This window comes from Colletotrichum aenigma (assembly GCF_013390185.1).
Source record: "Colletotrichum aenigma strain Cg56 chromosome Unknown KSG_Cg56_contig07, whole genome shotgun sequence".
NCBI classification, from domain to species: Eukaryota; Fungi; Ascomycota; class Sordariomycetes; order Glomerellales; family Glomerellaceae; genus Colletotrichum; species Colletotrichum aenigma.
In genome coordinates, this window is record NW_023500913.1 from 3,739,805 (window position 1) to 3,766,515 (window position 26,711).

The window sequence follows — 26,711 nt, forward strand, 5'->3', positions numbered from 1 at the left end:
CGAAGATTGCTGCGACCAGAAGGCTATTGGGGCTGGAATCGAGGACTGAAAGTTTGGGGCTTTCTTCCGAAACGAAGCCGGTGTTGCTAGCAGTCGTAAGAGCTTCCACTCGTTCCAGAGAGAAAAATCAACGCAAAAATGGATCCCAAAAAATGTAAAGGAGGGGGGAGGGACTGATAGCTGCCATAGGGAGTGGGGCACAATCAAGCTGACAGCATAAATAGTAGTATGGATGCCTTACCGTGATCAGAAATAGGCGGCTGCATATGAACACTTACGATAATATGATGGAGCGAATTGACTGGCCAAGGTAGGTGCTGACGCCTCTGGTGCCCAGGATGCGCCACAATTGAGTCCACCGGTCAGCTGATGTCTAGTGTGGTCTGGTCTGGTCTGGTTCTGGTGTGAAGTGTAGTCACTCTCTTTTGAGGTCTTCAAGTCCTAGAGGAACTCGATAAGTTCTCGAGTGGGTTTAGTAAAAGTGTTTCATGCCCAATCTCTGTATACTACTACAGGGAGAAATGGAAAAATGGAAAATTGAGGAGACACATTCTCAGGGCTCGGCGTGATTGGCCTAGCGTCTTTTATGAGATGTGTGAATTCGTGGATTTGCGGATTTGGGGGTTGGCGGATGTGACCTAATGGTGCGCCGTACAGCGTAGAATCACCTCGGCGGCAGGGCAGAAGCAGGCTGTGCTGGGGATAATTGGCTGCCAGATCTCCAAGGCTCCAACCATTGTTCAAGGTGCCCGGCCATACGATGCAGGCATGACCAATCGGGAAGTCGTGCTTTGGGCTTAGGGTCTCTCCCCCCCCCTTCCCCTTTTTCCATTTGATTTCCCCAAGGCAGACCATGGACATGGGTTAATTTCTGCAACTAATTCACATTTAGTATCCTCGATGTGACCTGGTTATTTGGGCAATAGACGAGTGGTATAGAAATGCGGGCAAGTATCGCAAGCACGCTTAACTAATTACCAAATGTTGATGATGCTCCCGTTGCAAGAGCTCTAGGGAGATTTGGACGCAGAGGTCAAATCACGTGCTCTGAAGATGGCCGATTCAATTCCTGGAAGGGATCAAAACTTGGACTCTGCTTCGTAACACGCGTGAAGTGTTTCCCCCCCTGCGGCCTATCCCTTAACCGAGTAGGTGTCGTGGGCCTTGACGCCAGCATTGTTGAATCCATATCGGTTGCTCTCGTTAGCAAACAGAATGATTAGAAGAGGAAAAGAGACACACAGTAAAATAACGTAAGGAACTATGAAAGAGGCTCGGGTGATACCAAAGGGAAGTAGCGTTTGACAATGCTCGCCACGTACAAAGTTGCAGGAACCGTTTGCATCTTTGCACTCGGACGGATCGTAGTCAGATTGTATTGCACGAGCCTGTCGATTATCCAGCAGCTGCACCGACTGCTATATGATATATGACCCTTGACTCTTCGGTGGCTTTTCTACAAATTTGATTGATGTAATTTTGTGCCCAGGACGCGAGCTATTCCAAGTTGTCACGGACATCGCCCCTCGCCCCTCTCTACATCAAAGCAGTGCCTTGCAGTGGATCATTATACCATGAAGCTGCTGACCTTTGGTTTTTGTTCTCTCATTCGTATAATCCAGACAGCACATGCGTCCGGAGGCTTCATCGATACCTGCCCAGAGATTCGTTTCTGGGACCCGGATTCTCTCTGGGGAAACAAATACAAAACCTCGCCATACCTGGTCGCGAGGTGCACAAGCAGTGACGGCGATGACTATTGCACATGGCTACCATTGACAATGTGTTATTCCAACATCGATGGCCAACTTGTGGCTCGAAGTCAGTAAGTTCAAGCCGTTTCATCCATCTGCCGCATCCGTTGGTCGCAAGGCCGTCTCTCCACAGGAAAATATTACACACCAAAAGGGTGTCCCAACTCAAGCTCAAGCTAACGGTCTCGTGTCTCAAGTGGTGCCTTCCACAAAAGCTGCCAGAGATGCGAATATAATGACTTGACGACGGAATTGACATGCTTGTGTCACCACGGAGAATATCCAAAGCAGTGGTCAGAGCCGACTGTAAATCTGAGTAGGTCGTTTGACGTGACCATACTTTTGACCCGAAGACTGATTGACAATCATGGGCAGACAAAACCTTGAAGAACGACGACGGGAATCTGGGCTGTCATGATATTATTGGCTTCTCAATAGGATGCAATGACGTGGAGTTCATGAAGCTTCGCGAGGTCAAGCTTATGGGACCAGATGGGCCAATTGACACATGAAATCGATATTGTTCATTCTCTCTTTGTCAGGCATAAAGTCTGGGCCAAGGATTTGGTCAAATGGAATTCCCCATGTGTTGGGCATGGGATATCTTCAATGCCTTAGTAGCTCAAGATGCAGTCAAAGAAGTAACTCCATAGATTCCAACTATACAGAAGTTTGCAATCTCATTCAAATTAGACAACTATTTGTCATTTGGAAGCGTGACAAGGTTGGTATTCTTGAAGTTTCGTGGAGGAACCTTCCGCGTCCAGAGCTCGTCGATCTCGATGTAAGTGCGGTCTTTGGTCTCAGGAACCATGAAGAAAATGAAGACGCAGCATACGGCTAGAGTGGCACCGAAGATGAACGCCACCTTTCCACCGAGATTACCTGTTTCGATTTAATCTGAATGCTCATCGTCAAGGATAAGGAAAAGATATTACCTTGATCGGGATTAATGGCATAGGGCAGACTCAATGTCCAAATTGAGCTTGATAACCCATTTGCAGTGATTGCAAGGGCTTGAGTTGGAGCTCTCAGTCGGCTAGTTGCTGCCTCGGTAGCGATGGGCCATGCGACAGCGCCGAGGGTCCCTTGATAGGCTTGACTTTGGTCAGTGAACTGTGATTGCATGCTTGCCGACTCCATCTGACGGAATCACTCACAGAAAGACCAAATGGCCATGAATACAACCTGCGCCCAGACTGCTCCTTGCGTCTTGACCAGCGAGGACGCACCGATAAGAAAAAGCGTTATCGTGAGGATGATGGATCCATAGAGAGCTGTCCCCCGGCGACCGAAATAGTCCACAAAGAACCATCCAACAATATTACCAATTGCCATCAGCCCAGCTAAGCCAACTGTGGTGTCGAAAGATGCAGCTGGCGCCATGCCAGCCAACTGGAAGTAGTCTGTACAAATCAGTCAGAAGAGTCTTCTCATGAGAGACGTGCACAACTTACAACTCATATAACCCACGACCCATCCCGGGCCGCTGGCATTCTGAATGAAGAACATGCCAATTGCGACCAGAGTCCTTTTTCTAGCAGTCTTTGAAAAACATTCCAAATACGACCCCTGCGAGTCATTGTCTTGATTCTGTCGAGCAAGCGACTCGTGAATCTCGGCCATATGCCCATCATAATCGTACGTAGAATCGTGGAGTCTTTCCAAATTCTTTCTCGCCTTTTCAGCTCGGCCGTGCGCAACGAGCCAGTAAGGAGACTCCGGAAAGAATGGAAGGAAGACAAGAGCCACCGCGGCAAAACCCCATTGTGTTGCAAATAGCACTTTGTATGCTCGTGCATCACCATAATGACTTGCTTCCCGCATGACACCGTAGCCAATGAGTTGACCGAGAACGATGGAGAAATTCATGCCCGCAGCAACTGATCCACGAATGGTGAGGGGTGCCATTTCAGAGGCATATGGTGGAGCTGCTGTCGTGAAAACTCCTAACGGCTACGCGAACAGTAAAGTCAGCTTTCTGAAGTCGAGCGACGACGAGAATACACATACGAGACCAGTCAAGATCTTTCCTCCTACAAATTCGGCAAGGTTCTTGCTGAAGAACTGTAGAAAGGTACCGGCAATTGAGAGAACAAATGCTGCGAGAACAACAGGTTGGCGGCCGTAGCGATTGATAGCAAAACCAGCCACAAATGCACCAAGTGTCATGGCTTAATAACACATATTGTAAGTTTGAGATCGACAATATCTAGAAGGGCACTGTGTCTCACCAAAGATAGTGGCTGCTTGGAAGCCAAGTTGCCAGGTAGCGCTGACAACGTAATCATCCCCGTATGGCGTGCCAAAGTCTTTGCGGAACTCGGTGATCGACACCACAATGCCGCCTGCTAGACCGTCGAAGCCCCATGTGATGCAAAGGAAAAACATGTAAAGACCTGCTCATTCAGTACAAAAGCGTTGCTTAAGGGGCGCTTCCACGCAGGAACTTACACCACACGAGTGGCCATATGTTTTCTTTGATGGATTCCATCCTGGTAAGCGAATGTTGCCGATGCTCGAAGCGAGCCGCCAATGACGAAGTTGCGAGAACGGCCGGCTCATTTTCGGCCCCATCTTCGACATGCGTCGCGGTGGTCTCCTTCTCCTCTGACATCTTGTAAGTGACGTGTAATCGAGGTGGGAAACTGTCTTAGCACGGTAATGGACGCCGAAAGTGCTTGCTGTTAGAATTGAGCTGTCCAACCACAACAGCTGGATTCCAGCATAAATCCTGACATGAAGTTTGTCTTACACAAAGCGGCAGAAGCCCTACTTTTCAGCTTCACTGGTATAGTTATTTCTCGATCAGCTTCCTGCCGAAGTAAACCCGTCAGTCACTTCGGATTCCATTTCTATGCCCGTATCTTGGGATATGCTTTTCCGTCTCGTAGTCTGAACTTGCAATAGTTCTCAATAATGGCCATGTTGAAGTCCTTGGCGTTCCCATTTACCAGGATCGAGTCATTGCACCATGCCATCTTGAAACCCCATGGGGAAGGGGGTACCGCCTTAACCCCGAAAACGCGGATCCGGTTTTCCGGCATGCTCCCACCCCCGGGCCATGGCCGCGTCTGGGTCTCAGCGTGATCACGAACTGGCGTAAATGGGATCGCCATAGCCACCACGGCAGAGCCTCGGCCCAAGGACTCCAATGGGATGGGTTGTGGTCTCATCCTTCCAATACTTCAATTGTCTGGGCAGCTCGGCGACTAGCCAAGAGCATGATAGTGTGCGTTCTGCAGCGGAGGATTACGCCGACTCCAAAGCCCGATTGGAGAATCCGACCCCGCATGACAGGTATAGAACTCGATTTTGTGACCACTTGCATGAATTCGGCGTCATAAGCCCGTAGATGAGCCGAAGATTTACCCTTCGAATGGCAATCTTAACCACAGTCGCGTCCGAGTGCCGCAATATGAGGAACACATGGTTGCCATCCTCACCTGAAATCTGAGTCTAGGACGATGCACTAACCTCTCCCTCACCCGCGATTATCGTTTTTGATTTACATTCACTATCATGACTGCTGCACCTTCCGACAAGGAGCTCCTAGCTCTTCTGTCCCAACTCACAATAGCCGAGAAAGTGTCACTTCTTTCAGGGAAAAACACATGGGAGACTCCTGAAATTGAGCGTATTCATGTTCCTTCACTTAAGGTAATCTTCCAAAGTTGCATTCCGCCAGCACCGTCAACTTCCTGGTACTAATATTCACCAGGTTTCAGATGGCCCAAATGGCGCGAGAGGAGCCCAATTCACGGACGGTACCACCGCCGCATGCTTCCCAGCTTGTGTGTCTTTGGCAGCTACATTCAACCGTAGCTTTGCTAGACAGATCGGCGTCGCTCTCGGAGAGGAAACCCAAACCAAAGGCGCATATGTCCTTCTTGGCCCAACAGTCTGCCCTCATCGGTCACCCTTAGGGGGTCGCAACTTCGAATCGTTCTCCGAGGATCCGTTTCTCACCGGAGAACTCGCCTCTGAATATGTGTTGGGACTGCAAAGTCAGCGTGTTGCGGCGACTGTGAAGCACTTCGCCATCAATGAGCAAGACACTCGGCGATTCACTGTCAACGAGACGGTATCAGAGCGAGCGATGAGGTGAAATATTTTTTTTTCCCTGCCTCGGTGGAACCGCCACGGCTAATCTTGAGACTAGGGAGATTTATCTCCGCCCCTTCGAGATCGTTGTCAAAAAGGCTGATCCATGGTGTATCATGACGAGCTACCCCAAGGTCAACGGTGCCTACGTCGACGACCAGACCACGTTTCTGAAAGACATCCTCCGCGATGAGTGGAAATTCAAAGGGCTGGTCATGACCGACTGGGGTGCCGCTTCGGCTGCTATAGCGAACGGTATTCGAAATGGGTGAGTAGCAACTTGCAAAACCTACATCTCTCCTGACTAACATGCTTAAGTCTCGATCTTGAAATGCCGGGACCACCGCACCGGAGACAACCTGCTGTGGTACGCAAGCTCATTGAGGATGGAAAGGTTGACGTCAATGATATTGATGACCGTGTGCTACCGCTTCTCAAGCTCCTACGCCAGACTGGCAAATTCACCGATAGGAGAGAACCCGTCCCGGAGCACGCCATCAGCCGTCCACAGCATGAGAAGCTTATTCGTGAAGCTGGCGGAGAAGGCGTAGTTCTGCTGAAGAACTCTGACGGCGCTCTTCCTCTTAAGCCATCTCATCTCAAAAATATCGCCGTGCTTGGGCCTCTTGCAAAACATGCAGCTGCCCACGGAGGCGGTAGTGCATCATTAAACTGTCATTACAAGATCAGCCCCTTTGATGCTATCAAGTCACGCCTCCCTGATAGTAAACTGTCATACTCGAAGGGTATGTTGCTAATTTAACGCTCAAACTCGGGACAGTGCTAATCAATGCTTCTGCCGTAGGGGCCCACGTCTTTCGTGCATACCCTGATTTTGTTGCCGGAACAAGAAACCGATTGGGCAATCCTGGCTTCGCGGCGGACTTCTACGAGAATTTGGATCTTACTGGAGAGCCGTTTTATACCGAGCAGTACCCTAGAGGAAGCTTCATGACTCTCATGAATGACAATGTTGTCAGCGCAAAATCCGCGAGACTTAGCACCGAATACAGCCCAGACGTAAGCGGAAAGCACTACCTCAGCTTCTCGGGTATGGGTCCTGCCCGACTCCTCATCAATGGCGAGTTTCAATGCGAGATCAAAGAAACAGCAGAGGCAATGTACTTCCTTCTAGGCGTACAGGAGGAGCGGCATCTTCAGTATGATTTCGTTACAGGAAAGACTTACGACATTGTCATTGAATCAACAATTTCGCCAGTTCCGAACGCAGAGCTGTATCTTGCGGATGACCAGATCGCGGTGCATCTTGGATTCGTCAGTCAACAGGAGATGGAGGCCGATCTACTGTCCGAAGCGGCGAGTTTCGCAAAGGACGCTGAAGTTGCCCTCATCTTTGTCGGAAACACTCCACAATGGGAAACCGAAGGCCAGGATATGGCCACCATGACCCTCCCAGCTGACGGCTCCCAAGACAAGCTGATCGCTGAGGTCGCCAAAGTCAACCCCAACACCATAGTGGTTATTACCACGGGAGTGCCGGTAGAGCTGCCATGGCTTGACAACGTCGCAGCTGTCGTCCAGGCTTGGTATGGTGGGCAAGAAACTGGAAACTCAATCCTTGATGTGCTTCTTGGCGAGGTCAATCCGAGCGGGAGGCTTCCCATGTCTTGGCCCAAAAAGAATGAACACACAGGGTGCTACGGCCACTTTGGCCTCGACAGTTGGGACAGCAGAGAGGTGGAGTATGTCGAAGGTGTCAACGTTGGCTACAGGCACTTCGATTCTCAGTATGGCACAGAGAAAGAAGTCCTGTTCCCATTCGGTTATGGCCTGAGCTACTCCACATTTGAGCACTCGGCTTGCGCTTTGTCGGGCACCCTTGACGCAAATGATGAGCATGCCAAGATTACTGTCGCTGTCACAGTCCATAACACCAGCGACGTCGCAGGGTCTGAGGTGGTGCAAGTCTACGTGACGCCCCCGAAATCACGGACCGGAGTCGAGAGACCACCGAAGGCTCTTGTGGCGTTCGACAAGATTCATCTGGATCCAGGTGCACAGAAAGATATAAGACTGAGTTTCAAAGGAGATGGCGCTGCGTTCTGGTCCGAGGCTGAGAGACTGTGGGAAATAGAGGCGGGTGAGCATGAGGTGCACGTCTCAACAAGCTCTTGCCCAAAGGATATTAAGTCAACTCTTGTGTTAGATGTCACGGAAGGCTTTACTTTCCGCCCCTGAATATTTGCCGGATGAGGGCGGTTATACCAATATAGGTTGTATGCCATTAAAGGATAAGCTGCCAAGCAACTCGTGGTGTTTAGGATCCCACGTCCTGGTGAAATTGATAAAATTGTCTGCGTCTATAGAGAAACAGTGGCTTTAGTGATCATGTAAACTACGATTGACGTAACGCTGAAGCCAAGACTGAGGTAATGGTCACGCGGTTGTGGGGGAAGTGCGATTATCATGGGCGAGGGAATAAGGTTTTGTTAGTGACTGCATCTAAATGAAATTCGACTCATGAAACACAGTCTTTAACGTTGAGACGAAACCGCCAAGACTCATTTCTGGGGCTACTGTAAAGAGCGGCATGTGCCTGTGCCAAAGTTGTGGGACTACCGCGAGAGTCTTCCCCGAAATAGATCCTTCAATGGCGATGAACAACTTCAGGCGAGTCATGGTGTAAGCGAACTAACCGAGCAATACGCGCACCCACTTCGTTATTAAAGGCTGCGAACTCATCCATGATGGAAACAGCATTTGCTTCCTCTGCAGACCCAACCTGCAACTATTATCTCTTTCATCATGAAGTTAAGCAGCCTTGCTTGGATCGTTGCTGCGATCCACATCTCAACGGCAGCTGCAGCCGTTAGAGATGTCCATTGCTTCAAGTCACACCCAGCTGAAGTAAGAACACGAGACCCTGATTCCCTCCCAGAAGACATGGAACTAATGTTGGACCAGTGGGAGAGCAACTGTGGTGAAGCTGATAGAGCGGCTTGCAGTAGTCGTTGCGAGGGAACGGTGAGTGATAAAAGTCGTTCGTGTCTGCATTGCTGGCTAACAATGCACAGTGTCAAACAGCAAATTCCATTTCCATGGCCACCCCTGAGGGCAGCTGCGACTGCTGGTGCCACGGCTAATGTGCGAAGACGAACAACCTTTTGTGGCATTTTAGCGGAGATATGAAAATAGTCAGATCATAGACTGAAATATTCTACTTGGAAACTGTCCCTCGTAATAGAGCGCCCCAATGCACATGTGCAAACCTTTTGCCTGGACACAACGCACCGCTTTATGCTGTTCATCTCAAGTTAGAGGCTAATGGAGTGTGGCAATAATTGTACAAGATGCTGACCTTGATGGGTTGCTTTCAGCCAAAGGCTGGAACAAAGCGTGCTTGCTGTGCCCGCTGCAGCCTTCCATAACCTCTGCACAAGTGATTAGAGCCAAGGTGCTATTAGTATGTATAATGGCTTGAGAGTGAGATAGCGGGACGCAGAGCAAGTTCATTTGTTTACTAGTCGTCGAATGTAGGACAACAATAATACGGTCTGCACCTGAGTCAGTGAGTGCGGCGGTCTGCTTACTGGCGTGTAGAGAGAAGTAATATAGAGGATAATCGATCATGGACAACACCTACAGTTTTGGTGGATTAGCGGAGTTAATGCAGGAACCCTTTATCCCCGTGATTGGCAGGGTTCTACAGGGGTTTAAAGAGTTGTTGATCTCCGCAAGTCCGCCTCGGTTTCCTGAGTCAGTCCGCAATATTACGTAGTTCGCTGGAGCTATGCTAAGTTCTGGACCAACTTTCTGTGTTACTGAACAGTCGGCTATTTGGGAATAGCAAAAGCTTAGAGGCCTACGATTGATGTTCTGATCTAGAACTTCGATCACAGATCAGGCTTCCCGGATTTAACGGTTATCAATCCGTCCGTCTGCGCGAAATGCGCCAATTCTACCCTCGTTGATAGCACGCATTCTAATCGTACACCGTACATCTTCATCATCCGCAACATCCGTCACAGCTTTGATGCACTGAGACCACAAAGGAAATTTTGGTACCTTCACCCCTGGAAGTTCCATGTGCAGTATGGGAATATGGCGCATGTGGGCTATGAACCTATGTGCTCGGGAGCAAGAAGTAGTTGAACCCGCCTTGTTCCACGTTTATGACATGATCAAGTCCTCAACTCTCATCTATCAAGCATCTATCTTGCTTTTGTCTTCTGCGGCTAGCGTTCAGCACTACATTCGACCCCAACATGGAGCCCACTCTCGGCAACACTACCAGAGCCAGCGACCTAGTCCGACATTATGCTTCAGAGGTTGCTGGGAAAACTATTCTCGTTACCGGCCCGTCCCCCGGCAGCCTTGGTGACAGCTTCGTTCGTCAGGTTGCAGCTGGAAAGCCGGCCATGTTCATTCTGGCTGCCAGATCCGTTGCCAAGCTGCAAGACTTGAAAGATGAGCTCAAATCTTCTCATCCGGAAGTCAAGGTGAAAACCCTTCCGTTGAATCTTCTCTCGTTCGCCGACGTTCGCAAAGCGGCCGAGAACGTCAAGTCGTGGGACGATGTGCCGCATATCGACATACTAGTCAACAACGCCGGCATCATGGCGGTCCCTTATGCCTTGACCGAGGACGGGTTTGAAAGCCAATTCCAGACAAACCATCTGAGCCACTTCCTCTTCACCAATCTCATCATGGACAAGCTTTTGGCCTCGCCTTCGGGAGCTCCCAGGGTGATATGTGTCAGTAGTATGGGACACAGTGTTGGCCACATTCGCTGGACAGACTACAACTTCAACGAAGGAAAGAACTATAACAAGTGGTTTGCATACGGGCAGTCAAAGACGGCAAACGCTCTAATGGCCCTCGGCCTTGCAGAGAGACTTGGTCATAAAGGACTTCTGGCATTCTCTCTCTGCCCCGGCCAAATCACCACCAACCTCGCAAGTCACGAAGCTGACAATCTGGCGGCCTTTATCGGCGATCTCATGGAAGCCCACCGAATTTATGGAAACAAGACTATGTGGGGATTCGACGGCGTCAGAAGGAAGGATCTGGACCAAGGAGTTTCGACCCATGTCTTGGCCGCATTCAACACGACTGTCTGCGCACCGGCTAACAACGGGGCCTATCTGACCGATTGTCACATTGCTGATCCGTACAAGGAGGAAGTCTACCCTTGGGCTACCAGCAAGGTAGAGGCTGACATGCTGTGGAGGTTGAGCGAGAAGCTTGTTCATCAGGAGTTCTCTTACTGATGGTGGCGTTGGAAGATATTGAGCATGAAATAGTCTTAACATCAGCGGGACTGTTCTTCATCCTATATGCGCAGTGATCGGAAATACGCAGTCATCTTGCGTGAACACATCCATTTGAGGTCGCCGTGCATGCGAAGAAGCGTCCAGCTAAATTCTCTCATACTGTTTGAAGTTTATTTGCTCGCTTTATTTGTCAGAACTTGAAATGCGGTCCAGCGGAATCTCTCAGCTCCATCCCCGAGGGCCAGAGCAGCAAAGTCACCGGCCGACTGCCGGGTGGGTCCGGTCCGGCAACCCCACTTTGTACACCGGCCCGGGTGATCATGGCAGGCCGGGCCGGGAAAAGTCGTGAAAATCCCCGCATCTCGTCACGGAAGCTATGCACGATGTGGTTACACTCACCAATCATTGTTTAGATCCCCATATTGGCTGAGTTCAAGATTTCTATGGATCCCGGTTGGGGCCAATCAGTTTCTCATCATTTGCTAGAGATCGGGTCGGTCCGTGGGATGTTCAAACAGAATCGAATGTGTCCTGATTTTCTACCCTTTTGAGCGGGTTGTCACCCTACTTATTACGTTCGCTTAGATGTCAAATCGGGCAAGAAGTTTCACGATCCGGGCCACCCGGCTGCCGGTGATCTTAGCCCCCGCGTTTCCCCGGGCCTCGGCTGAGGTCCCTGCAAGAATCGGGTGATGCGAAATTGAACGCAACGCAGTGACTTTGTAAAAAGAAAATTGCGGGAGAAGACAAAGAATCTAGAAGCAATATTTAAGAGAGCACTCTTCGCACATTGTGGCCCTCAGACTTGAACACTTGGCTGAGCCTGCTTGCATCGCATCTTGATACCCCACATCCAATAGCCAAACAGCCCCACAGCAACTCAACAAGATGGCCGACATCTTTGCTAAACTTCAGAACAAGTCCCTCCTGATCTCATCTGGTCTCGTGGCCGGTGACTGGAAGAACGGCCAGGATGGAAAGACTTTCCCAGTTTACGAGCCATCCAGCGCGACAGTCCTTCAAGAGATCGCCAACCTCGGCAGACAAGACTTTGTTGACGCCATTGAGAGCGCCAAGACGGGAACGGCGAAGTTCTACGAGTCAACGACGGCAAAGGAGCGCGGTGCCCTTTTGCGAAAATGGTACGATCTTGTTATGGCTAATGCTGATGATTGTAAGTGCTTCGTCAAGTTGTCGTCGACACTGCCTATGAAGCGAGACTGACTTGTCTTCAGTGGCCTTGATCCTGTCTCTTGAGAACGGAAAGACCTTTGCCGAGGCTAGAGGCGAGGTTGTCTACGCCGCATCTTTCATCTCCTGGTTCGCTGAGGAGGCGACTCGCTCTTATGGCGATACCATCCCTTCTTCCTACGCTAACACTACCGTCCTGACATTTAAGGAGCCCGTCGGCGTCTGTGGCATCATCACACCGTGGAACTTTCCCGCCGCTATGATCACTAGGAAGATTGCACCTGCATTTGCAGCAGGATGTTCCGTGATTATCAAGCCCCCAAGTGAGACTCCCTTCAGCGCCCTGGCGCTTGCTAAGCTGGCATTGGCTGCTGGCATCCCGTCAGACTGCCTCCACGTGGTCCCGACTAAGGACCGAGAGGCTTCTATGGAGCTCGCAAACAACCCCATCGTGAAGAAGCTCAGCTTTACCGGCTCTACCGGAGTCGGAAAGATGCTTACCAAGGCTGCTGCGGGAACCATGAAGCGTGTAAGTATGGAGTTGGGAGGCAACGCCCCCTTTATCGTCTTTGACGATGCGGACATTGATCAAGCCGTCGAGGGCGCTTTGATCTGCAAGTTCCGTTGCTCGGGCCAGACCTGCGTGGTAAGACATTCTGAGTGGTTCATCCTCGCATGACAATGCTAATTGAATGCCATAGTGCGCCAACAGACTGCTTGTCCATGAGAAGGTTCAAGAGGAGTTCATCAACAAGCTTGTTTCCAGAGTGCAGCAATTCAAGCTCGGCCGCGGCATCGACGATGACACCACGCAAGGTCCTCTAGTGAACGCCGCCGCCGTCGAGAAGGTCGATGCTCACGTTCAGGATGCTCTCAAGAAGGGTGCCAAGCTTCACACGGGTGGCAAGGCTCCCGAGGGCCTGAAGGGCTACTTCTACGAACCCACCGTCATCAGCAACGTCACAACCGATATGGAAGTTGCACACGACGAGACCTTCGGCCCCCTGGCAGCTATCTTCTCTTTCAAGACGGAAGCTGAGGCTGTTGAGCTGGCCAACGCAACGGGATACGGTCTTGCCGGATACTTCTTCAGCAAGGACATCTCCCGCGTGATGCGTGTTGCCAGACGTCTGGAGTGCGGTATGCTGGGCGTCAACACCGGCCTCATCAGCGCCGCTGAGGCCCCCTTCGGTGGCGTGAAGGAGAGCGGCCTGGGCCGGGAGGGCAGCAAGTACGGACTTGCCGAATACCAAAACATCAAGTCCGTCACCATTGGCAATCTTGGCTTCAACTGAACGTTGAAGATCTTCTCATCTGGGCCAGCAGGCAACGAGGCGGATGAGATCTTGCCATGCGTGGTAGCTTCACAACTAAGGGTTTTGGGGTTAAAAAAGTTATTTGTATCTATATAGCGTTACGTATCATGAGATTTTGCTTTCATCCGGTCGTCGGATCTTGATTATGTCGTTCAGATCGCGTTCGCATTGAAGTGGGATGCTCGAGCACGATTAACCCACGAGCTATGACTGACATGCATGCCTGCCACACAGACGTCACCGTCCCTTCCCATAGGCTGATAGATCGCATCCCGTTGAAACAGGTTTCGTCATTCAGATGCACAATAGGCTTTGACTGATCTCTTTCATCTCATTATTCTTACTCGAGCCATTAAATCGAACCACCATGCCAATCTAATCTTCATGATTACTCCGTACAAGCTTTCCATTGGTATGCCTTTTCTCTCCAAACTCCAGATGCACCCCGAAACGCAATGACCGAACCCAAGATTTTCCCATGCCGATCGCCAGGAACTCTACCCGGACATGACAACTCCAGTTTTGCAGGCTTGCTTTTGAAGGTATTCCCGTTGCTCCGGTTGAAGAACGACCAACTCTGTTTTCGCAATTGCCGCTGCCGTAGCGCCCTTTGCCAACTCCTCTTCTATGCGCTTCAAACATTGATTTGCCGGGGAGGGCCGGTGGACTGTTAACAGCTTGACAGTGCTCGTTGCCCGCTCCAGTGCTTCGATATTCCCTCTGTAGGCCTCGCAAGGGCCTGGCACGGTGATGTCTACCTTGCCCTTTGCAAGGCATCTGACTAGAGAACCCAGAAGCATGCTATTGCACTCTTCCGCGTCTGGTGAACTGTGATAGTACCCCTTCATGTATCGGCAGCCTTCCTTAAGGCATCTGTACAGGATGACGAACGGTTCGAGGTTGGCGGAGATCAACGCTTGGCGGTGCTTGATGATGTTTTCTGCGAAGAGATATGAATTAGCTCTTGTCGGTAGTTGTGATATCCAAGGGTGACTTACCAAAGACTTCAGGAGGCCTCAGATACACGATCCTCTCGAGGGGAAAGTTGTAGCCTTCCGTTCCTTGCTTCCAAATTCGGCCAGAGTGTCCGAAGACCAACCGACCCTTCAAGTCAACGATGGACTCAAAGGTGATTTTCTTGTACATCTCCTCGAAAGTCTCCATGTCGCCGAGTTCCCATGCAACACACAGCAGGTGCGCATTATCTTTCTGATGCTTTACGCCCTGCATCCAAGAACGTGCCCATGGTCGCGTGATCACGGTCATGTCGTACTTCTCGGTAATGGTCAGGACGTCGTAGAGTCGCATTAAGGTAAGCTTCTCAGGAACCAGGTTGAATCGGCCATGGACGATGTTCAGAACAATCTCCATGGCTTCTGTCGCATCTTCGGGAAGCTCAACACGCCATTCTCCACCATTTTCTTCAGGGCGCGACTCCATGAATCCACCGAATAACATTGTCTTCAAAACCGGGGAACTCCGGCCGAGCGCCCTTGAGCAAACAACAAAATCTTGGGGGCTCTCGTCAATCTCGCTGCCAACATGCAGCCTAAGATCGCCCTTATCGTCAAGGTATATGGTGGGTGAAGAGATGAGCCCCGTGAGGGGCTCGGTAAGCACCATAGTGCAAGTGGACATGATGAACCTGTCGTTTGAGGATTTGATAGTGTTGATGGGCTTCCGAGGAGAAAAGAGACAAGGTGATCAGCGAGATCAGCAAGCGAGGCGTCTTAGATGCAGCCGAACCGCCAGATATCGTATCTCATCTGAGGTTCGTCCTAAAGTCTCAATTCTGCCCGTCGAAGGGCCGTCCGGCTTGGGGGCGCACGCGGTTGGGTAAATATGGCCGTCGCGCAGACAGTCGCGCAATGCGTCGCGCGGGCCAGGATGTTGCCTCTGCGGCAGGAGGCATAAAGGGGACCGCAGATCACAACGTGATGACCCGATGGCATGACTAGTTCATTGTCGGGAATCTGACCCTTTCTAACTTTGGAAAATGGGGACCACGATGATTGGGACGATATGTATTGTGTCTTAGACTATGCGTTATACCTGTTGGTCTCAAGCCGCCCAATTGCACTGCCGCCGTTTGTGCCCAACAACGCGGGAACCCGCCGGTTGTCAGAGTACAAAGGGGGAGGGAAAGGCTAGCGACCGTTACAAACGGAGAGGGGTGTGCTCCAGCCCGGGTGCTACCCTGGGCCTTGGAAATCTCATGTTTTCCCCCTCAAAAATCCGGGTTTTTGGACAAAGCCAAACAAGGAACGTGGTGGAACGGCGGTCGGAATAATAAAAGAAAGCAGGGCAGAAAAAAAATTAATGGGAACAAATTCAGGGCCCGTTCGGACCTGACGAACGGGGAACATCGGGGCCCCTTGTCCACCGTTACCCAGTGTGGCTGGCAGTCGCACTTGGTACAACAAACAAAACATGTGTTACGCATTCTGACTCGGGGGTCATATCAATTGCAACGGCTCTTCTGATATAAAGCTGGATGTGGAACCACCAGCCGAATTGCTTTGTGAGACTTTGAGCTTGGGCTTGCGACATACAAAACATGGTTTCGTCATTGCTGGTTTCTCCCGTAAACCTACCGGTCGAATATCTTTCCTGGATTCCTTGGGACATGAATCGCTGTTAGCGCATGGCACACTCTCAGGATCTGTGCCGACTCGTGCGGGTCAGCCACTTACAAGATCCAGTTGGGGTCTAGGGTGCCCTTGATCAGCTTCTGCATGGCGGGAAAAGCAAAGGTCAGCCCGATCGCCGAGAGGGATGTCCCCAGCAACCCCCGCCTTCAGGGTCCAACACACCATAACGGTAATCGTATCATTTCCTACTTCGGACAACAGGGCGTCCTTCTTGCCCAAACCTATTCCATGCTCGCCCGTCGAGGTGCCGTCCATCTCTAACGCGCGCGCGACCATGTTTTTGACCGCAAGTTTGGCCATGGCGGCTTCTTCAGGTATGGTCTTGTTGTAGGTGATATTTTCGTGGAAATTGCTGTCGCCAATGTGACCTTTGATACAGGCGTTGAGACCAAGTTTTTGCGCTTCGTCCTTGCTGGCCTCGACGATGTCGGCCAGCCGGCTGAGAGGGACGGCAACATCAGTGTTCCCTGCAATGTTTTTCTCGTGTCAGCCAACGCAGCATGAGCGGCAGCTATTAGCCCCCACCGGCATGCACGACAGTTTTTGTTTCTGGATGATTTTGATGCTGTGCAATTATGGCAAGTGGAGTGTGCGGAGTAAGTTTTGGGCAGCACGGAAAGGGGGCCAGGGGGAGGCACTTACACATCTCCTCACCCTCCTTGCGCATAGCTAGCAGCGAGTAGAGCGACTCCTTCCTGACCGACCACAGAAACTTCTGCTCACGCTTATCTTTAGCAAACTCGAAGACGTCAGGGCTGTAAGGCTCCACGATTCGCTGAACGCTGCTGATGTTGTCGTTGACGGAAGTTTGTGTACCGGAGAATTTGAAGAATAGGGTTGGCTTTTCTTGCCAGACCCGTGGCCTCGTGGCACCGCCCTGGTTGATGATACGCATCTGAACTTCATCCATGAGCTCCAGAGCCGCGACTGGCACCCCAGCGCGTATGACGTCTGCTGCAGCTGAGACGGCCTGTCTGATGGTCGGGAAGGGAACGACTGCGACGGAGAAGTGGTGTGGGACAACGGCAAGCTTTAGAGTTGCTTCCGTGACGATTCCAAGGGTGCCCTCCGAGCCAACGAAGATGCCATTAAGATTGTACCCCGCAGAGCACTTTCTCGGGCGGCGCCGAGTCTTGACGACGGATCCATCTGCAAGGACGACCGTCAGGTTCATGACCCAGTCTCGCATCGTGCCGTAGCGTACAGCGTTTGTGCCAGAGCAGTTTGTGCCTATCATGCCTCCGATCTTGGCGCTTGGGGCTGAGAAGAGTCAAGGATTCAGTCTTATTGCCCGCATTGATGTTACCGTTACCTGGAGGATGGACTCTTACCGGGGTCGATGGGGAAGAAAAGCCCGCTGTGTTGCTGGGCAAGCTGTTGATTGAGGTCCGTCCAACAAACGCTCGGTTGCACTACGATATCCATGTCATCCTTGTTGAACTTCACGATCTTGTCCATGTGTGCAAAATCAATGCTTACGCCGCCAAAGGGCGCTGTGATGTGACCCTCGACACTGCTGCCACCGCTGAAGGGGATAATGGGTACCCGCCACTTGTGGCAGATGCGAGCGATAGCACTGACTTGCTCCGTGCTTCGGGGGTAAGCCACAGCAACTGGTAAAGTGTCGAGGTTGACGGAAGACCACTCTGAGTAACTGTGAGCGAGGAGGTCTTCAGTATCAGTTGAGATGACGTGTTCTGTGTCACTCAGCTCCCGTCGGATTTCATCAACGGCCTTGTATGGGTCAGGTGTGACTGTATTACGATACTCAGAAACAAAGACTTACTTTGTCCATGTCGTTGAACGTTGCATAGTTAACCGCCGGCAACCTGTCATCGTGTAAAATCGCGTTTGTTGTTGGTGACTTGTTGACACTCTTTGCGACCGCGTACCCCAGAGTCGCTGCGGCTGTGGCTAACAGGAGAGACGCTGGGTTCAGCCAGCTTGTACTCCGTCTTTCGTGTCTCGCGCTGCTAGAGTCTTCCGTATTATGGGGTTTGAATCTGAAGGGATTATTACTCAGTAACCTTGTAGCCGGGAACCCATAGGATGGAGCCCGTCTTGGAATGGGTCGAACGGAGGATCTGAGCGAGGACATGGTCCGCATGTTGCAGCATTAATTCGACGGTGTTTTTTGTTGCCAATAGCAAGTGTATTCACTCTGTTGGTAGTCGTCCATTTAAGGAGTGCTGTCAGGACGGGTCAGGGTGCCGGAATGCGGAGGCTGACCGGGTCAATTGCGGAGTGATGCGGGGGAGACTCGGCAGAACCTCATGATAACCAACCAACCCCTTAGGCTCGGTTTGGGAGACCGCTGCAACGGATCTTTCATCCGGGGCTGACATGCAAGCCAAGAACTGGGTTTGATTTCCCCAACGACAACATACGCGGGCAACGACCTCTCAGCTTACGCACAATTGGAGTCTCCATTCGGTAACCGCCACAACAAGCAGATCATTGCAGTATCGGCAATCTCACGGAGCTTGAATGCTCCTGCGAAAGAGCGTGATGTAGAGCCGAAAATGATTATTCCCATCTAAGGCCGTCGCCTAGGAGACCCGTGGATATTGAATATCTCGGCTTTCGATTCCATATTTCCTTTTCCCGGGTGCAGGACGGGTGTGAGGTCAGGCAATCGTATTAAATTCACAGACTGGCAGCCAAGCCTTGAAGCCATGAGCGACAGCAGGTTAGGGTATTTAAATAGCCTCAGGGATATCTTATCTTCATAGCTGCCATACTGGTCGATCAACAGTTTCTCTAATTGATCTTTACACCTCAGCCTTCACCATTTCAGATTTCGCCATGTCAAGAAGATCCTCCAATGTGACACCGGAAAAGATGGGAAACGAAATTGACCTCGGAGCTGAAGAGGTTGAAAACCGACCACAAATTTTCAGCATTGACCCAGATGAAGAGAGAAAGGTTGTCCGAAAGCTCGACGCCGTCATCATGCCCCTGATGGCCGTCGTGTACTTCTTTCAGTGTAAAAAGTCCATCGTCCTTGAATCGCTTTAGCAGATACTAATCTCTTCAGATAGATCTCGATAAGCAGTCGATCAACCAGGCTGCCATTTTCGGGCTTCGGGAGGATCTCCGCCTCACAGGAGAGCAGTTTTCTTGGGCCGTATCACTGTTCTATCTCGGCCAGCTGTGTTCGGAGTATCCTGCAGCTTTCTTACTATCAAGGCTGCCAATCGCTCTCTATGTTGGCATCACCATCGTTGTTTGGGGTGGAGTAAATATGTGCCTCGCAGCTGTGCACGACTTCGCCGGGCTTGCAGCTACGAGATTCTTCTTGGGCTTCACCGAAGGTGAAATAATAATTATTTCGGCCTTTGACGACATCCATCTGACATGTTGCAGGCACTGTTTCGCCAGCTTTCATAATAATCACTAGCATCTGGTACAAGCGGAATGAGCACCCCATCAGAGTCGCGACCTGGGTCCCTATGAATGGAGTCTCGCAGATTGTTGGCGCGCTCCTGATGTATGGTATTGGACATGGGAACCTACATCTCGCTGCTTGGCGCGCTCTCTTTCTCATTTGCGGTGCTCTGACATCCGCCGTGGGGCTCATCTTCATCTTCATGATGCCTCGAGACACCACAACAGCCTGGTTTCTCGGCCCTCGCGAACGATAAATCGCAACACAGAGACTGGCTATCGATAGAGCCACACGAGATCATACTGAATTCAACAAAGCTCAAGTTCGAGAGACACTCATGTCGCCGATGACTTGGATTTACTGCTTGATTGCCCTATGCGTCACTTTGACAACCCCAATCATCAAGGTAGGAACGACCTTTTGCCACCCCAACAAAGCCCATTCAAGGACATGTACTGAAAGAAAGTTTTCTCCTTAGTTCAGTGCTACGGTCATCAACGGCTTCGGCTACTCGAAATTCCAGACCATGTTGGTGGGCATGCCCGCGGGGGCAGTCAACACCACAACAGTGTGGGCCAGTGCCCTTATTCCACGATGGCTTCCAGGAACGAGGGTGTATACCGGGATCAGTTTGCGCTTCGTGCCATTGCTCGGTGCAATTCTCTTGATGACTCTGCCAGCCGAAGGTGCTGAGTGGGGCATTGTCGTCTCAACTTGGCTTGTGGTTGCAGTTCAGCCCTGTTGAGTACTGGAGCCAGCATCATTGCAAGCAACGTCAAAGGAAATACTAAGAAAGGCATAGTGTCAGAAGCCTTTTTCGTGTCGTACTGCGTGGGCTGTATCGTGAGCCCGCAAGCATGGACACAGGACGATGCGCCACGATACCGGAAGGGTTGTATTTTGAGCATTGCGGCGATGGTGTGTCTCATCCTGACGTTTGCCGAATACGTTGTCATTGTGAAAGCGAAGAACCAAAGTCGAGATTCCAAGGCTAATGCAGGGCGGTCTGAGTTTTCAGCGAATATTCCGTGGAATAATGACCAGGTTGGACTAGTCGTGAACTCCGACTTGACGGATGTTCAGGACAAAGGTTTCCGGTACACCATTTGAATTCTGTCTTGAAGGAAGTGTTTCAACCTACATGTCGACGGCTATCCCTCGTACTTTGATCGAGTCGACAGCAATAGATGCCAATGCGTCTCAAATTGTGCATAGGCCGCCTCTTACCTGGTCCTCCCGAGATTTCACGAACGCCAGTTTGCAGCCTTAACCCTACAGGAGGGACCTCTTTGGTCATCCGCTGGTTTCAAGGTTCAATTTTTTTCAAAGGATGTGAGAACCTCTATGGGTTTGTCTACACTTACGCATAAAACTACTTTTGATCTCCATCCCCCTCCATCCATCCCTTGTCATCAAAATACCATTGGATCATCTGTGCTCACTCGCAAACTATTCGCGCCGCAGATTATTTCTCGTCAACTCACTGTCGTCTTTTGGAAAGATGGATTTACTCGGAACAGTAAAGACACTCATCCTGATCCGCAAGATCAGGCCCGAGAACGTGAGGCGTCGCAGCATTCCAGAAACGAAGGCAACGCATAGATATATCGACCCTCCGAGTGACGTACCACAGAGATATCCCGCTCATACAATCGTCAAGACCACCAAGTATGCGGAGGATCGTCATGTCTCTACCGTCTATTCATTGGCCGGCCATACTCCGATGCAGATGGGCAAGAGGTGGGATCAAGGCAAATTCCAGCCCGCCGTCGACGTTTTAATGGTCGAGCATAAAGACAAGCCAGCGATTAACGGAAAAGCTCGGTTTACTTGTCAAAAGATCACAATACAGCATCCCGCCTTGATCGAGATCTTAGGACTGATACTGGAGAACGAAGGCTTCCATCTTGACGGGAGCAAACCTATCGTTTTTACTCCCCCCTTCCGCCCATTGTACATCTGCTACGACGAGATAGTTGGTCTGTGCGAAAATACGAATGATGACTTGTTGAAGATGTATCTGGGAAACCTACTTACTACGCTTAACGGCATACTAGGAGAGACGCGGAAGCAATCACACCAACTCAAAGCCAGGGGGCTAGTCAACTTCGATCTCGCATGGACCTATTTCCCCAACGGTACTATGGTACGCAGCAGCGACTGCAATACCAAAATGGTCTTCAGGGTCGTGGGTACTTCGTACAAGAAGTCGGAATCTGGCACAGCCCTCGTCATCTACGGCGAAGCGCTCAGATTCGACGGCGAGTCCTTCGTCTGGATGGTCCACGAGATTTCCATCCATGAGTTCTCCGGGAACAAGCCAATTCTTGGACTGGAGTGTTATCCAACCGAGTTTCATCACGACCCGAAACTGTGCGCCGACGGTTGCTGGAGAGGGGCAAAAGGGGGCTGGTCCTCGGCGTGGAATGTTGCACATACAAAGGCATCGCGATTGCTGACGTGGACGAGGTGAAGCGCAATGTCGATGGCCGCATTCTGATGGACGTTGATGGGTTCAATAAGCATCAGACGAAGTCGAGGCAACGACAATGGCGATACACGAATCGACCGATGATACCGCACATAAATGAGCAAGACACCAAGGACGGTATACACTTTATGAAGAAGGAGCAGAACAAGAACAAAAGACGGCCATGGTTGAGGGCTTTGCTTTGAGGAATAAGTACGACAGCTAAGTAATGGACCTGAGGAGACTCGAAACAGGCATCCAGGCAATTATTTCGGAAGTCACAAAGCTTGACGACTCCTTGGATATTGATAAAAATGAACAATGAAAGGATGGATGAACACTCAAAATTTGGCCTACGGAGTAGGAGAGTTATTTAGTTCCAAATTTGAGTGATCCGCAGTTGTTCGTCATTGTCGTTGCAAAATTCAGAAAGTAGAACTTGAAGATTTAAGGTAAATATGCATGCTGAGCGAGAGTCTCTACAGCGAATGCTCATGACGTCGCGTATCTTCCCAGAAGGGGAAGTTTCCCAAAGCTCGTAGCCCCTACCAGCCCCAATTTTTAGCGCCTCTAAGCCTTCCGCCCCACCGCTCGCGACTTTCCGACATCGTCCCATCGACAACAGTCCCACGGATGCGTCTCCCTTTCACAAAAACAAACCATAACACCCGCTTCCCCTGACTGAGCTGAACTGCGATCGCTCCTTGGCGCGGCGGAGCTTGAGGAAGCCTGCCAAACATGGATGTCGACTCGGAACCGACACCCCGACGAGGAACCCGCAAACCGTCCAGCCCGCCTGCCAGTGCCCCGGCCGCGAGACGCTTCCGTTCGGCTTCTCAAGCCGAGGCTGCTCGCACGACTAATGCGTGCCAAATTTGCCGCGACAAGAAGGTCAAGTGCTCGGGGCAACGGCCATGCAAGTATTGTGCCAAGCGCGGGCTGAATTGTGTGTTTGCAGCGTCCGAAAAGAGGAAGCTGTATTCCGTCTCGTGAGTCCCTTTCCAGTGCTGCAATACTCCGACCAAATATGAGCCGCATCAATATAAGAGACTAGGCTGATTTGAAACTCGAGCGAATCAGACAAGTCAGGGAGCTTGAAGACAAAGTCGCCTTCTATGAACGACAAAACCGAGAAAGGTCCGCCCCGGGAACGGCATCACCACAGCCGGCATCGCCTGGGTGGCATATGCCTCCAGACGACGTGGCGGAAACGCCTCGTGTCCTGCGTGGGGGTCCGCAAGAGGAGTCTTGCATCTCAGTGAGCTTGCTTTCTCCAGAAGATCTCCGCCCTCCAATGTCTCAGCCCACGTTCTCCCCCACGTTTGAGAGGATACGCGCCGTGGAGGTCTTGCCCGCGCCCACGTACTCACCAGCGCGAACTGCAAGGGGTGAGTGGACCTATCACAATTGTCCATTTGCACAACTCGTCGACCCTCGGATACTGACTCCGACAGCCATTGCTCCGGAATCCGCACTCTCGTCGTCCGAGACTTTCGGCTCCGAAATCAAGACGCTTCTTGTGTCCCGCTCAAATCCTGGCTCCGCCGCGAGTCCTTCGACGAACACCGGCGTAACTCCACTCCCGCACATTGACCGTCGCGGCTTACTTGAAGCTATTGGTCCCTGGCCCACCGAAGATGAGGCGCATGCGATGTTGGACACTGTTGTGTTCAATGTTGGCATCTCGCAGCAATTATTTGATGTCCGAGCGTTCTCGGATAACCTCGCCGTGCTGTACCAAGAAACCAGCGCAAATTTGAGGCTTACTGAGATCTGGATCGTGGAAGCCCTTTTGGTATTTGCTGTGGGTAGGCTACTCCAAAGCAGGGATGATGAAAATGGGGATCTTCCAGGGACGAGGTTCTTTCAGGAGGCAGTCAAGCGGACTCCTTTGCTGAGTGATTTGAGGAAGCATGGTATCGTTGGAGTCGAGGTGATGGCTTTAACAGCTCTTTACCTCCAAATTGCGGACCGGAAAGATGATGCCTACTTGCACGTGAGTTGACGAAACATTGGGCTACACAGATACGATGACTAACAATGGGCCGTCGTAGTCTAACACCGCGCTGAGGCTCGCCATCAGTCATGGCATGCACAGGGCAAACTCAGCGCCATGTCTAAGGCGATCAGATAATGTGCATCGAAATAGGCTTTGGTGGTCTATCTACATGCAGGAAAGGTATGTCCCCACTGTGAGTTGAGCAGAAATTGGTTGGCTGAGAACGCCCCAGGAGATTATGTGCAGCTGGCGGATATCCCATGTCGATTGAAGACTACGCCATCACCACAGCCCCGCCATACGAAATTCTCGGCTTTCCATCAGCAACAGCATTGGGCGTCAACGTCAAGACAGCAAGACTGACTGGGAAAATCACCTCAAGTATGTCCCTCTGAAGCCAGGCAGGAGTCAGGGCCTCAGTACTAATGAGCTGGTAGCCATCTACTCTCAGAAAGACGACCCCGAGACCACTTTCATCAACAACGTACAAAATATCCTTCACTCTCTCTACGAGGTCGAGAAGACAATGCCGTCTGAGTATTTCATGGAGATCAGGCCAGCAGGCGTACTGGTTGCTGGGCGTCCGTTCATGGACGCACCAACCACAACTTCAAGGACTAGTTCGAGTCTGTATACATCTGTTTATATGGTGAGACGACTTGACACATGACCTGGTGCCTATCCGACTGACTTTACCAGGCCGTCATACATACCGTCAGACCCATTCTGCTGTATATGGCCCGCAACAGCCGGGATCCAGAACGCGAAGACGCTCGAAACGAAGTCAGCCCAGCTTTAGTACGCCTCGCTGAGATATGTGTCGAGACAGCCAGTAAGACTCTCGTCATTCTCCAAGAACTCCGAAAGAAAGAGATTCTAGCAAAGAACGCTTTCCATGATCTGGATGCTACCTTCTCAGTGGGGTACATCTTCGTGCTAGTTGAGGCTATCAACCCGGGGAAGAATCTGGGTTTCAAGGGAATTGACCGGTCCAGATCTATCCTAAGATATCTAGTCGGTCTGGGGAACCGTGCAGCGGCGAATCGGCTCGCTGAACTGGACCAGATGTGTGTGCACCTAGCGTTACCTGTGCAGCATGGTACTGGGCAAACACCCCAGCAGTCATTGACGGACATGTTGGCAAAGCCTTTCTCGTTTGAGAGCGGCTATGGGGTTGTTGAGCAGACCACGGCTTCACTCAATGCTATGGAGAGGCCGCGTTCGCGATCCGGAGATGTGGACGGGGCTCAGGCCTGTGGTGAGGATGATCAGCAGAGCTTTGGATTCAGCGGCGCGGACTTAGCTAGCATTCCGTTAGAAGGGGAGAATAGCCTATACTGGGTGTATCATACACCTGGCTTCTCGTTCACGGGGGTTGAGCAGACGGATTGGGAGGCATTGGAGAACCAGATTCCGTGGGGAAACCAGCCGTGAAAGTCATATATGTTGGGCTTCTGAATCCGTGTAGCAATTGCTCAACCGGGGCTTGGGATTTACGAGAAATGCCTCGGACTGAATTTGTGTTTATTAGAACCTACTATCATCGGCTGAACCTGCATCTGTACGCATCTACATACCTTGAGCTTGATAACCATGAAACTTTGAGCTTTTGTGCGAAGTTCTGGGCACTATATCCAATGCTAAGACGTACTAGTCATCCTACGTGTGATGATTGTGATCATGCGTTGCTAGGAACTTTAAACTCTGATGCAAACACATTTTACCCCCTAATTTCGGATCTAAAGAGATCTAATATATGCCATCTAGACTCTTTTCCATCCCTTCGCCTGTCTCGGATCAGGTCCATCGTCTCTTTTCCATTAGAGTTCCTTCTCGCTGCTGAGATGACCTCATATGTAATTTCAATATTGGCTTCGCACTCCTTCAGGAGGGATGCCATTGGCCCTGTGTACTTAATAATTCAAAAATGCAGCCACAGCAACATCTTGCGTGACTTTGGCATCGCCGTTAACCCCTATTAGAAATACAGCTGAATTATCCTCCGAACACCACCACCTTGCTGCCGTTATGACAGTTTCTTGCGTGAAGAATCCCCTCACCCCCTTAACTAGTGAGTATTAAAGCGATCATCTTCCGTTCCTCAAACGCACTTCTCGCTATGGCTAGAATGAGTTCAATTGTCAATTCAGAATTGCCTTCGTAATTTTCAAAGAGGATTTGCATCATATCCCTGGATCGGCCTTTCGATCCAGCCACGACGAGCTCCTGGATGATATATACTTCCTCTCCACGCTTCTGCAGCAACAAAGCTATGCCTTCTACCCCACACCTGCTGATCAACGGCGGTGTCATCTACATCATTTATATGGTTCCCGCCAGAGACTGCCTCCACAACAAGTGCTGGCTGAACATTCAATCGATCGCCCCTCTCTTCGACAAAAGGGCGATGATCTTGTCCCCACAACTCCTATTCTGAGCTGCAGCCACCAACAATTCCTCCGTAATGTCAATTCCATTCCTGCACCTATTTAACAAGTAAGCCATGATATCGTCTCCGCCGACTTCATTTTCAACTGCAGCGATCATTACCTTTTCGTTGATCTCGACCAAATTCCGCGCGTTTTCTATCACGCAAGCAACGGG

At 50.9% G+C, this 26,711-nt stretch overlaps 9 protein-coding genes across 9 annotated transcripts; 6 read left to right on the forward strand and 3 right to left on the reverse strand.

The window, feature by feature from the left end:
• Positions 1-2,451: 2,451 nt before the first annotated feature.
• Positions 2,452-4,371, reverse strand: ecdC-1 (Major facilitator-type transporter ecdC; the record flags this gene model as incomplete). The annotated part of the gene is made up of 7 exons (XM_037326520.1): positions 2,452-2,639; positions 2,693-2,851; positions 2,915-3,160; positions 3,212-3,710; positions 3,768-3,928; positions 3,989-4,153; positions 4,209-4,371. The coding sequence occupies 7 exons, from the start codon at positions 4,369-4,371 to the stop codon at positions 2,452-2,454; spliced, it is 1,581 nt and encodes a 526-aa protein (XP_037175622.1).
• A 905-nt stretch (positions 4,372-5,276) lies between these two features.
• bglB-0 (Beta-glucosidase B) lies at positions 5,277-8,057 on the forward strand (the record flags this gene model as incomplete). Its single annotated transcript, XM_037326521.1, has 5 exons — positions 5,277-5,414; positions 5,476-5,858; positions 5,917-6,126; positions 6,177-6,604; positions 6,664-8,057. 5 exons carry the CDS (start codon positions 5,277-5,279, stop codon positions 8,055-8,057), a joined length of 2,553 nt encoding a protein of 850 aa, XP_037175623.1.
• A 2,027-nt stretch (positions 8,058-10,084) lies between these two features.
• On the forward strand, positions 10,085-11,089 carry CGCA056_v011276 (Short-chain dehydrogenase TIC 32; the record flags this gene model as incomplete). The annotated part of the gene is made up of 1 exon (XM_037326522.1): positions 10,085-11,089. One exon carries the CDS (start codon positions 10,085-10,087, stop codon positions 11,087-11,089), a length of 1,005 nt encoding a protein of 334 aa, XP_037175620.1.
• An 891-nt stretch (positions 11,090-11,980) lies between these two features.
• davD-0 (Glutarate-semialdehyde dehydrogenase DavD) lies at positions 11,981-13,578 on the forward strand (the record flags this gene model as incomplete). The annotated part of the gene is made up of 3 exons (XM_037326523.1): positions 11,981-12,266; positions 12,328-12,929; positions 12,985-13,578. The coding sequence occupies 3 exons, from the start codon at positions 11,981-11,983 to the stop codon at positions 13,576-13,578; spliced, it is 1,482 nt and encodes a 493-aa protein (XP_037175621.1).
• A 518-nt stretch (positions 13,579-14,096) lies between these two features.
• Positions 14,097-15,237, reverse strand: CGCA056_v011278 (uncharacterized protein; the record flags this gene model as incomplete). Its single annotated transcript, XM_037326524.1, has 2 exons — positions 14,097-14,539; positions 14,598-15,237. The coding sequence occupies 2 exons, from the start codon at positions 15,235-15,237 to the stop codon at positions 14,097-14,099; spliced, it is 1,083 nt and encodes a 360-aa protein (XP_037175014.1).
• A 1,017-nt stretch (positions 15,238-16,254) lies between these two features.
• On the reverse strand, positions 16,255-18,045 carry CGCA056_v011279 (D-lactate dehydrogenase; the record flags this gene model as incomplete). Its single annotated transcript, XM_037326525.1, has 6 exons — positions 16,255-16,261; positions 16,293-16,330; positions 16,413-16,717; positions 16,893-17,510; positions 17,582-17,984; positions 18,037-18,045. The coding sequence occupies 6 exons, from the start codon at positions 18,043-18,045 to the stop codon at positions 16,255-16,257; spliced, it is 1,380 nt and encodes a 459-aa protein (XP_037175775.1).
• A 1,010-nt stretch (positions 18,046-19,055) lies between these two features.
• On the forward strand, positions 19,056-19,894 carry CGCA056_v011280 (putative transporter; the record flags this gene model as incomplete). The annotated part of the gene is made up of 3 exons (XM_037326526.1): positions 19,056-19,236; positions 19,292-19,564; positions 19,617-19,894. The coding sequence occupies 3 exons, from the start codon at positions 19,056-19,058 to the stop codon at positions 19,892-19,894; spliced, it is 732 nt and encodes a 243-aa protein (XP_037174828.1).
• A 1,245-nt stretch (positions 19,895-21,139) lies between these two features.
• On the forward strand, positions 21,140-22,314 carry CGCA056_v011281 (uncharacterized protein; the record flags this gene model as incomplete). The annotated part of the gene is made up of 2 exons (XM_037326527.1): positions 21,140-22,022; positions 22,082-22,314. 2 exons carry the CDS (start codon positions 21,140-21,142, stop codon positions 22,312-22,314), a joined length of 1,116 nt encoding a protein of 371 aa, XP_037174827.1.
• A 1,088-nt stretch (positions 22,315-23,402) lies between these two features.
• On the forward strand, positions 23,403-25,541 carry PUT3-0 (Proline utilization trans-activator; the record flags this gene model as incomplete). The annotated part of the gene is made up of 6 exons (XM_037326528.1): positions 23,403-23,496; positions 23,563-24,104; positions 24,163-24,287; positions 24,340-24,488; positions 24,545-24,756; positions 24,807-25,541. The coding sequence occupies 6 exons, from the start codon at positions 23,403-23,405 to the stop codon at positions 25,539-25,541; spliced, it is 1,857 nt and encodes a 618-aa protein (XP_037175120.1).
• Positions 25,542-26,711: the final 1,170 nt, after the last annotated feature.